This window comes from Schistocerca piceifrons, chromosome 3, assembly GCF_021461385.2.
Source record: "Schistocerca piceifrons isolate TAMUIC-IGC-003096 chromosome 3, iqSchPice1.1, whole genome shotgun sequence".
Lineage (NCBI taxonomy): Eukaryota > Metazoa > Arthropoda > Insecta > Orthoptera > Acrididae > Schistocerca > Schistocerca piceifrons.
Genome location: NC_060140.1, coordinates 33808507 through 33820587, shown reverse-complemented (window position 1 = coordinate 33820587; position 12081 = coordinate 33808507). Strand labels below are relative to the sequence as shown.

Sequence of the window (12081 nt, the reverse complement as noted above, 5' to 3'; positions counted from 1 at the left end):
TCGAGGTCGACAGAAGTGGATGACATGGTTCTTGGTGGCTGAAAACAAAGTAGTGGGTGAGGGCTCATGACTGCACCTTTCGAATAGTGCTCTGCAGTCTGTTCAGCCAAAATCTGCAGCAATAGTAAAAAAGACCATCGGCAAACAAGGAGGTTGATACTGAAGATCCGACACCTGCTGCTATAGCACTGATGGCTTCTAGAAAAAGAGGGACACTCAATACAAAGCCCTGCAGTGTCCATTCCCTCGGTTCCCTTAGATATGGGGGGCACTGTGGGAAGCAATAACTTTAACCCAGAATGTACAGTGCACAATAAGTTCTGCATAAAATTCAAAGGTGGGCCCTGGAAACACCATTTATGTAAGGTAGGAGGGAGTAAGTGGTATTGTCATATGATGTCTTAAGCCTTTTGTAGGTCAAAGAAGACAGCAATAAGGTGTTGATGTTGGTTAAAAGCTGTCTGGATGTTGGACACCAGGCAAACCGAATTATCAGCAATGGAATGGTCTTGGCAAAAACTGCCCTGGGATGTAGCCAGACGGCCCCAAGACTCAAGGAGCCAACACAGCCACCGGCTCACCATGCATTTGAGCAACTTACAGACAACATTTGAGAGACTAACTGGGCAATAGCTGTCCATTTCTAAGGACGCTTACCCAATTTCAGGACAGGGACAATGATGCTTTCTGGCCACTAGTAACTCACTCTAGCTCGAGATGGTAAGGAGAATCCACTGATGTGTTTGAGCATTTTGTTACAAATGCAGTCTGGTCCTGGGGCTGTATCAGTGCAAAGGGCTAGGACACTGAAGAATTCCCACACAGTGAACGGTGCATTGTAGGGCTCCAGATGAAGTGTAGTGAAAGGTAAGTGTATTCACTCCACATTCTCTTTAAGGACAGAAAAAGTAAGTTCCTAGATGCAGAGGCTGGAGCATAATGGAGAGCAAAATTTTCGCCAACAGTGTCTGTATTAGTGAAGACAGTACCATTCAATGAAATACCGGGTACACCTGCAGTGGCCTGGTACTCAAAGAGGCATTTGATATTCGCCCAAACCTGTGAAGGACGAATGTGTAGTCCAATGGTTCAAAGGTACCATTCCCAGCATTCTTGCTTGCATTTTTTTTTTTTTTTTTTTTTTTTTTGTTAGGTGGTGGACCCTGGCATGAAGCCGTTTAAAGGCAATAAGGTGCTCCATCAATGGACGCCATTTATAGCGTTGGAGAGCCCACTTGAAGTCACTAATGGCCTCAGTGATTTCTTAAGTCCACCAAGGTACTTTCTTCCAAGGTGGGGATCCCGAAGAACATGTGTTCGCCAAATCTGCTGTCAATAGAATGGCTGCAGTTGCACATGTAGCGGGGAGATAAGAACGGTAGAGGACAAAACATCCCAGTTGGCACTGTTGAGAGCCCCTCTGGATGGGCACCCAGTAGTGATGCTGACAGAGGGACAGAAAGATTGGGAAGTGATCACTACCACACAGGTCATCTTATACCCTCCAGTGGATGGATGGGGAAGACGTGGGCTGGAAACTGCAAAAGCAATGGCCAAGTGCCATGTGCCACAATTAAGAGTGAAGAGGCCACCAGTATTCCACGAACAGAGGTCGTCTTCTGCCAGTAAGTTTTTGATGTCATTGTCCGTTATCACAGTTACACCCCAAAAAGGGTTATGGCACTGAAGTTGCCCAGGATAGGAAAGGCAGGAGGAGCTAAGAAATCATTTCAGACAGTACATCGGAAAGGAGATACATGACTGTCACCATTTTTGGATTTATTTCAGGAGCTTGAAGATGACCCAAAGTTTGAAACTGGCTGATCACACATTTAGGCTGCGGACCCCCACAAAAACAAAAAAAAAGGAGCACATGTTCGCTGTGTACAGCGTCCATAAGATATGTGCAAACTGCACCCGATGTGATTCTTAAAATATCCCCCGTCACTATGAAGGGCAGGTGTAAACAATGCTGGAAACAAAGTTTCCTGACAGACAATGCAGAAAGCAAGGGAGGAGCTTAAGAGATGTCATAGCTCTGCTACGTGCTGGAAAAACTGCTATAATTCCAATGGAGAGGTGAGGGCATCAAGGAGGCAGGTTACACCTCAGGATGTCACCTGGTGCCACCGGTTGAGAGCTTATGATATCAACACACACAGATTGATAGACACTGTGAGTTGCAATCTGGAGCCATGGGGAATGTTGCCTCAGCCACGGAAGTGGAACACATGGGATCTGGCCATCATCTCCTTTGCCTTTCAAGATTTTTTTTTTTTTTTATCTTTCTTCTCCTTAGGGGGTTCAGATGACTGGGAGGGCTTCCCAGATTTAGTTTCAGGGGCTGGAATCCTGTTACAGCCCGGCAGAAACGCTGCAGGGGAGTGTCCTGAGGACCCCTTCCTGGTGTGAGAAGCCAGACTAGAGTGATGCATCTGCAGCTGGAGGATTGGGACTGACATCCCTGGTGGGTGGGGAGTCATTGCTCCCAAAGTAGATGTGGGGGAAGCAGCAGGAGGAGGAGGAGAGGCCCCAACCATCATGTGTGCAAACATTGTCAAACAGCCCTGAGGGCCCGCTGTTGGATGACTTTTTCTTAGCCTTGGTATGTTAGTCTGTCCAGAATCTTATACTACTCTCTCTCTCTCTCTCTCTCTCTCTCTCTCTCTCTCTCTCTCTCTCTCTCTCTCTCTCTCTCTGAAAGACAGTGGAGTCTGACGAGCAAGGAGAATGGTGCTCTCCACAGTTGACGCAGATGAGGGACGGAATAGAAGGAACATTCATGTGCAACTGTGTTCCACAATCCTTATAACCTGGGCTGGTGTCGTAATGCAAAGACATGTGCCTGAATTTCTTACATTTGAAGCACCGTATACAAGGGGATCGTACAGTTTCACATCATATTGGTACACCATCACCTTGATCTTTTCAGGGAACAAGACACCATCAGAGGCCAACATAAAGGTCCCAGTAGTAATCCTCTTGTCCTTTGGCCTCCTATGTACTGACTGACTAAGTGTACAGCCTGTCACTCCAGCCTGTCAGACTGCAAGATGTGGTCATGGTGGGAAATGATGACTTGACTCATACTAATTACTGGGAGTGATAGTCACAGGATTGTTACCCAGCATGTCACAAGTCAGCAAGATCCACGACTGGGCAGGAGACGAAGTTTTAATCAAAACTGGAAACAAGTTTCATTTTGGAGAAGGCTGAAACTTTCTCAAACTTGTCCTCCGTATTCTCTACAATGAATAAAGGCTTGGTGGCCAAAAAAGAATCCTCAACTACCCCCGTACAAACCAGGAATTACGGACAGTATTTCTTTGCTTGTCATTTTGCCCTACGTTCCTCCCACAGCATAGCTAGGAAGGAAACATTTAGGTGATGTATCACTCACCACTGAACAAGTTCTTTCCTTCTGAAGAGACTGTTGAGGCAGTATGACCACCAGTGGGGGAAGAGGCTGTTGAGACAGACCAGTGGGGGAAAGCTGCATCCACTTCATATGCAAGTCACCTGCCATAGTGCCACCTACTCCGAATGGGGGCTTTTCCTATGGATACCACCCAGCCTCAGCAACAGATACCTGGCCAGTGATCCATTGCTAGGAGTCCCCGTGCCCAAGTTATGATGGGCACATACTCCTCAGCACATAAGTGGAGAGTTCAACTCTGGCACCAACAGTGCAATCACTGTGTGGTCAGAGGACTACCACTGTGCAGGTACTTTATGACCAATCCCCCCCCCCCCCCCCCCCCCCACACACACACACACACACACACACACACACACACATTATGGCTACCGTGCTGGATTTTGGACTATTACCTTATTATAAAGAAAGGCTGCTAAACTGAAAAGACACAAAGGTATAATACACATTGGGTGACCTTACCTGCACAATCCACACTTCTGACAATTTGGAAAAGTGGTGGCAGGTCAAACCAAACAATGGGAGCCATGTACTTATTAATGAAAAGATATAGAGAGCACCAGAAGTGAAATTGAAAACTAGAGTCCTAAATCATGCACCACATCAAAGGGGTTCTGTACCAGGAAGATCATCTGACGGATAGGCAAAGGAGGAAAGAAATTTAACTATAGGCTTGCAGCACAGGAAGGGAAGTAGCACCGCACAGGCTGGCGCCCCGGCGCCCCCATGGTAGCCAAGCACATCCCCACAAAAGGGTTGTGAGCCTTCCAGGGGAGGAGGGCGGGGGGTTAACTTTATGCAGGGATACCTTTAACAACTTTAAAAGAAGAAAAATCTTTCAATAATAAATCTACTTGTTTAAAAAAGTGTGTTAGGTCATAAATTTCACAGGTAGGTATTGAATTGCACTGAAAACAGAAATAAACCTAGTAATATTACACAATGAACAACATTAATCTAGCAGAATCTTCTAATCAGGAAATAACAGAAATAACTTATGGCTAGCAGACTGAAACACACAATTAGAATGTCTTTTTCTAGAAAAAGTGGAAAGAGTTCTGTTAAATCAGACATGCTCAAGTCTCCCTTGATTCTCAGTTCAGGACATAGAAGAACAAGATTAGATTGATTTTTAAGTCCTCTCATCCCAAGTTTGATATCACTCTTGATTTCAAATGTGTGTTTGGAAAAGGGTAAGGGTAAGTAAGGGTAAGGGTAAGGGTAAGGCAAAATACATCATACATACATACCTGTGTACTTTTGACTTTATTTTAATATTTTCATAGCTGGATGTTTTGCTTTTGTTTTGTGATGTTTTCTCAGTTAATGGAAACTGTTGTTTTATAATTTTCTTTTGAAAAATAATCTTTTCATTTCTATTTTCTTTTATTCCAGAAATTAGACTTGATAAACTGCCAACTTCATAAGCCATGTTACCTGTAAATTTTAATCAAATATAGAACTCTTATCAGGTCTCATTACCTAACAGCACTGAAAACAGGCAATTTAAATTTGAACAAAAAAATGCAAATTACGATTAAATCAAACACGTACAGTATCGATACCGACACGGCACAGCAAGCATGAATCTCTGCACCAGCAGTTTACAGATCTAATTTTGCTTTGTTTTGTTTTGTTTTAGGACACAAAAACAGCTAGGATCATAAGTGTATGTCAGAACCGCAGAACACAAAGACAAAAAAGGAGTTAAAAATGGTTACACATTAGCTCAATCGAAAGACAGCTAAAAACACGGACTCTGAGAAAGGTCCACAAAATACACCCTAGAGACAACGGAGGTCCTGAACTAAAGATTAAATGTCCTTCACCATATTGCTACAAGGGATAAAGAGTAAAACGTGGCCAACAGCCCGCACGACATTTGCTAAAATGCCTGATAGCTCAGGCAGCAAACATAAATTAGAACATAAGTGGTTAAAAAAAGGGCATTCCGTGAGGAAATATCAAACCGTTAAATGTTGAGGACAATAAGCACAAAGTGGTGATGGATCAAAACTTAACAAATGGTGATGGTTAAAAAGACAGTGCCCAATATACAACCTAGCTAAAATGATCTCATAAGGGCAAGAGAGATGAGAGGTGGTCAGCCAAGCCGCTGAGAAAGGTTTAATTCCTTAGAGCTTGTTCCCATGATGGGAAGGCCAATGGTGACACCACCTGCTGACAGACAGCAACACAGAGATCATTGGGAGGGACGTAAGAACTAGCGGACCGAGGCATGAGGACTGCAGCCTTGGCAGCAGCGTCAGCAACCTCGTTTCTTGTCAGACCAACGTGACCAGGGATCCACAAACGTAACAGTGGCTCCATCAAGAGTGAGCAAGTGCAAGCTTTCCTGGACCTGATGAACTATAGGATGGGCGGTGTACAGCACACAGAAGTTTTGACGTGCATTGAGAGAGTCTGAGCAGATGATGCAATTGAAAATCCTGTGTCACTAACTGTATTGCATGGCCTGAATACAGGACGAAGAGCTCCGCTGTAAATACTGAGCAGTGTTTCAGAAGATGGTACCGAAAAGCATGTGTGCCAACAATGAAAGCACACCCGACAAAACGGTTAGCCATCAGTGTACACAAAGGTACTAGCACAAAGTTCCATGCGAAGTCAAGAAACTTACAGTGATAGAGAGAGTCTGGAGTAGAGTCCTTAGGAAGCTAGTGAAGTCAAAGATGAAGAGGGGCTGGAGCACAAAGCCACGGTGGTGAAGGGTTTACACCGATTGGGTAAGAGTGGCAGGTAGTGTGAAGTCAAGCCACTAGAGCAACAGCCAAAAGTGAAGTCCAGGAGGTAACAGAGAAGAGGGATGCGCCCCATACTGGCAATCAAAGGAGTCATCGAAGGAGGCACAGGAGGAGTGGCCACACATTGCAGATAAACAGCATGCGTATCTGCCGAGGAGAAAATTACAGCAGTATGACTGCAGTAGTTTGACAGCTTCTACATAGAGACTCTCAACCAGGCTGGTGTAAAATGCACCAGTGGCCAATCGGATTCCACGATGATCGATTGTGTTTAGCATAAGATGGATGGACATGTAGATGCGTAACCAAAACTCCAACAGTATAGTTCCCAACAGACAAGGGACTGGTATGAACGGAGGAAGGTGGTCCGATCCGCTCCCCAGGAAGTATTGCTGACGACACATATGGCATTCAGAGACCGAGTACAACAGGTGGCTATGTAAGACGTGGGAGGACAAAGAAAGTTTCCTATCGAGCATGAGCCCTAGGAATTTCATAGTTGCAATGAACGAAAGAGCCGCAAGCCCAAGATGTAAATACAGTGGCAGAAACCAAATTCATACAAATGGTTATGTCACTGGGAGAGCAAAAGCTGCTGTCTATGCTCCACAAGTAAAGACAATCGAGACAACACTGAAAATGCCACTCAAAGAGACAAGTCCGTGGCAAACTGCAATAGATGGCGAAATCATTAACGAAAAGGGAGCCTGAGATGTCCAGTGGGAGACGGGCAATAATGGGTTGGTTGGTTGGTTGGTTGGTTGGTTGGTTGGGGTTTAAGGGACCAAACAGCAAGGTCGTCAGTCCCTTGATTCAAAGGCAGTCCATTCGGACGGATTTACATCTCAGAAGAGTCATAACGATAAAAGTTAAAAGGCTAAAAAACATGAAAGTGCAGTTGTGTTGTCAATGATGAAAACAAAAGGGGGCGAAGTCATCAAGTGGGCAACCCCAAGGCTATGCTAGATGCAGGAAATGTCCCACCTCTGATGCAGTACAGTCCGCCCTGACAGCTGAGTGGTCAGAGCGGCGGTCTGTCACGCCAAGGGGTCCGGGTTCGATTCTGAGCTGGGCCGGGGATATTCCCCGCTCAGACTGAGTGTTGGTTGGTTGGTTGAAAGACAGAGAAGGGACCAAACTACGAGGTCATCGGTCCCTTGCTCCTAATAAAACAATGCCAGAAGGGTGAGAATAAAACAGACGAAATATATAACACAAAACGGAAAGAAAGGAAAAGCCACAAGAATGAAGGGAAGGCAACAAATACTAAAAGAAACAAAAGAGGACAATAAAACAAGAGAGAGACACTAGAAACAGAAGGGAGTAAAGCATGAAAGCAGATTACAGTGGATGGCCAACCATGGAAATAAATGGGAAAGCCAGCCACTCTGCAACACATTGAAACCTCCACCCTAAAAGCACTAGGGTGGAGGACACGGAGGGACAAAGGACATGCACTAAAACCTACACAGAAGCATAAAACCCACTCTCACGGATAAAATGTAAAACTAAAGCAGCTGTGGAGGCATTGTCGCCCAACACCAAAGGCAGGGTGCTGGGAAAGTTAAAAGTCTGTCGCAGGGCGGCTAAAAGTGGACAGTCCAGCAAGAGGTGGACCACTGTCATTTGGGAGCCACAGTGACACTGAGGTGCGTCCTCGCGACATAGTAGGTAACAATAGGTTAGCCACGTATGGCTAATGTGGAGCCAGCAGAGGACGACTGATTCCTTAATGACACGCAGTTTGTTGTGCGTGCTGTTATGCCATTCAGTCTCCCAAAGCTGGCAAACCCGGTAGTGTAAAAAAGAACGCAGGTCAACTTCGGATATGCCTATCTACAGAAGCGGTTTCCGCGTCGCCTGTTTGGCCAGCCTGTCGGCAAGTTCGTTACCAGGGATTCCGACGTGTCCTGGGATCCACACAAACACCATGGAGCAGCGGGACTGTTCCAGGGCATAGTTATGGTGGTTGTTGTGGTCTTCAGTCCTGAGACTGGTTTGATGCAGCTCTCCATGCTACTCTATCCTGTGCAAGCTTCTTGATCTCCCAGTATCTACTGCAACCCACATCCTTCTGAATCTGTTTAGCGTATTCATCTCTTGGTCTTCCTCTACGATTTTTACCCTCCACGCTGCCCTCCAATACTAAATTGGTGATCCCTTGATGATGGCTCAGAACATGTCCTACCAACCGATCCCTTCTTCTAGTTAAGTTGTGCCACAAACTTCTCTTCTCCCCAATCCTATTCAATACCTCCTCATTAGTTATATGATCAACCCATCTAATCTTCAGCATTCTTCTGTAGCACCACATTTCGAAAGCTTCTATTCTCTTCTTGTCCAAACTAGTTATCATCCATGTTTCACTTCCATACATGGCTACACTCCAAACAAATAACTTCAGAAACAACTTCCTGACACTTAAATCACTACTCGATGTTAACGAATTTCTCTTCTTCAGAAACGCTTTCCTTACCATTGCCAATCTACATTTTATATCCTCTCTGCCTCGACCATCATCAGTTATTTTGCTCCCCAAATAGCAAAACTCCTTTACTACTTTAAGTGTCTCATTTCCTAATCTAATTCCCTCAGCATCACCCGACTTAATTCGACTACATTCCATTATCCTCGTTTTGCTTTTGTTGATGTTCATCTTATATCCTCCTTTCAAGACTGTCCATTCCGTTCAACTGCTCTTCCAAGTCCTTTGCTGTCTCTGACAGAATTACAATGTCATCAGCGAACCTCAAAGTTTTTATTGCTTCTCCATGGATTTTTTTTTCTTTTGTTTCCTTCACTGCTTGCTCAATATAAAGATTGAATAGCATCAGGGACAGGCTACAACCCTGTCTCACTCCCTTCCCAACCACTGCTTCCCTTTCATGTCCCTCGACTCTCATAACTGCCATCTGGTTTCTATACAAATTGTAAATAGCCTTTCGCTCCCTGTATTTTACCCCTGCCACCTTCAGAATTTGAAAGAGAGTATTCCAGTCAACATTGTCAAAAGCTTTCTCTAAGTCTACAAATGCTAGAAACATAGGTTTGCCTTTCCTTAATCTAGCTTCTAAGATAAGTCGTAGGGTCAGTATTGCCTCACGTGTTCCAATATTTCTATGGAATCCAAACTGATCTTCCCCGAGGTCAGCTTCTACCAGTTTTTCCATTCGTCTGTAGAGAATACGCGTTAGTATTTTGCAGCTGTGACTTATTAAACTGATTGTTCGGTAATTTTCACATCTGTCAGCACCTGCTTTCTTTGGGATCAGAATTATTAGTCTTCTTGAAGTCAGGGTATTTCGCCTGTCTCATACATCTTGCTCACCAGATGGTAGAGTTTTGTCAGGACTGGCTCTCCCAAGGCCGTCAGTAGTTCTAATGGAATGTTGTCTACTCCCAGGGCCTTGTTTCGACTCAAGTCTTTCAGTGCTCTGTCAAACTCTTCACGCAGTATCATATCTCCCATTTCATCTTCATCTACCATCCTCTTCCATTTCCATAATATTGTCCTCAAGTACATCGCCCTTGTATAGGCCCTCTATATACTCCTTCCACCTTTCTGCTTTCCCTTCTTTGCTTAGAACTGGGTTTCCATTTGAGCTCTTGATATTCATACAAGTGGTTCTCTTTTCTCCAAAGGTCTCTTTAATTTTCCTGTAGGCAGTATCTAGGCAGGCATAGATGGACTCCTGAATGGACACTACCAGAGGGTGGCGAGGGTAGTACTGGTCGATAGCTTGTAGGGTACTCAATGAGTTAGTACACAGGAGAAACGACTCGCCAGGGCATGAGCGGATGTACTCAACAGCAAGAGATATGGTCGCCAGCTCTGCAGTGAAAACACTGCAGCAAACTGGCAAGGAGTGCTGCTCAACGTGTCCTCCATGAACATATGCGAAGCCTACATGACCATCAGCCATTGAGCCGTTGATGTAAACCACTTTAGAGTCCTGGAACACGTCAAGAATAGCGAGGAAGCAACAGGGGAGAGTGGCGGGGTTAATGTAGTCCTTAGGGCCATGCAGAAGATCCAGACGAAGCTGCGACCAAGGTGTACACCATGGAGATGTACGTGAACAGACCACAAATAGAGGTGGTAAAGGGAAGGACTCCAGTTCGGACAGAAGGGACCACACGCAAACCACAATCGTTAACCCCAATCTGGGCCGCCGATGCTGGAGATGGACTGCCGCGGGTGGGAAAAGGAGACGGTAATTCCGAAGCTCAGGGGAACTATGAATGCGTGTTGTGTAACTGGCAAGCAGTTGCGCACGTCTCATCTGCAGTGGAGAGACACCAGCCTCCACCAGTATGCTGGTCACCGGACTTGTCTTAAAAGCTACTGTCGCTAATCGAACCCCACAGTGGTACACAGGATCGAGTAAATGCAATGCTGAAGGCGCTGCCGAACCATAAACCACACTCCCATGGTCCATTCGGGATTGGACAAGGGCTCTGTAGAGCTGCAGCAGCGTATAGAGATCTGCACCTCAATTGGTGTTGCTCAAGCAACAGAGGGCACAGAGGGCATTGAGGTGCTGGCCAGCACTTCTGCTTAAGCTGGCGAAGATGAGGAAGCCAAGTCAAATGGGTGTCGAAAACCAGTTGTACGAATTGATATGCCTCCACTACAGTGGTTGGATGATCATTAAGATAAAGTGTGGGTTCCGGATGAACAGTACGACGCCGACAGAAGTGCATGACACATGACTTTGCGGCTGAAAACTGGAAGCCGTGAGCTAGAGCCCATGACTGCGCCTTGTGGATGGCTCCCTGGAGGCGCCGCTCAGCAACAGTACTGGAGCAGCAGTACGAAATGCAGAAGTCGTCTGCATAGAAGGTGAGACGGAGGGCCCTACAGCCGCTGCTAGACCATTAATGGACACTAAAAATAGAGACACGCTCAATACAGAGCCCTGCAGGACTCCATTCTCCTGGATATGGATGGGACTATGGGAGTCACCAACTTGTGCACAGAAAGTACAGAGGGACAGGGAGTTTTGGATAAAAATCTGGAGTGGTTCCCAGAGACCCAACACATACAGTGTGGCAAGGATACGACATCACTAAGTGATGTCGTATGCTTTATGCTAGACAAAAGAGACGGCAATCAAGTGCTGCTGTCTGTAAAAGGCTGTTCGGATGGCAGACTCAATGGACACAAGATTATCAGTGGTACAGCAACCCTGGCAGAAGATGCCCTGACACGGAGCCAGCAAGCCACCTGATTCCAGGGCCCAACCCAACTGCCGACATACCATACGTCCCAGCAGCTTACAAAGAACGTTGTTGAGACTGATAGGCCAATAGCTATGCACATGAAGCAGGTTTTTACTGGGTTTGAGCACCGGAATGATGGTGCTCTCCCACCACTGATGGGAAGACACCATGGCACCAGATCCAGTTGAAGACGACTAGGAGATATCACTTGTAGTCAGATGAGAGATGTTTAATCATCTGACTGTGGATGCGATCAGGCCCAGGAGCTGTGTCAGGGCAATGTGCAAGGGCAATGAGGAGCTCCCACTCAGTAAAGGGGCGTTATAGGATTCACTGCAGCATGTATTGAATGTGAGGACGCTCCCTTCTAGCCACCGTTTGAGTGTGCGAATGGCTCGGGGGTAATTCTCTGACGCAGAAGCTTGAGCAAAGTGCTCAGCAAAGTCCTCGGCAATCGCGTTTGCGTCTGTACATAACTCATCATTTACGGTGACACCGGGGACAGCTGTTGGGGCTTGGTACCCGAAAAGACAATCTTTGCCCAGACTTGGGAAGGTGACTTGTGGCACCCAATGGTGGAGACTTATGTCTCCCAACACTCCTTCTTCCGTTGTTTGATAAGGTAGCGAATACAGGCACAGAGACGTTTAAAAGCTA

General features: G+C 45.9%; 1 protein-coding gene across 2 annotated transcripts in view; it reads right to left on the bottom strand.

Annotated features, from left to right (window-relative positions):
* Nucleotides 1-12081, bottom strand: part of LOC124789970 (RNA-binding protein 34-like) — a 96968-nt gene that overhangs the window by 59625 nt on the left and 25262 nt on the right. For both annotated transcript variants that reach the window (XM_047257505.1, XM_047257506.1), the window contains exon 2: nt 4687-4873. In XM_047257505.1, coding sequence (XP_047113461.1) covers nt 4687-4868 — 182 coding nt within the window. In that variant the 5' untranslated portion in view covers nt 4869-4873. The remainder of the gene's footprint in view (nt 1-4686; nt 4874-12081) is intronic.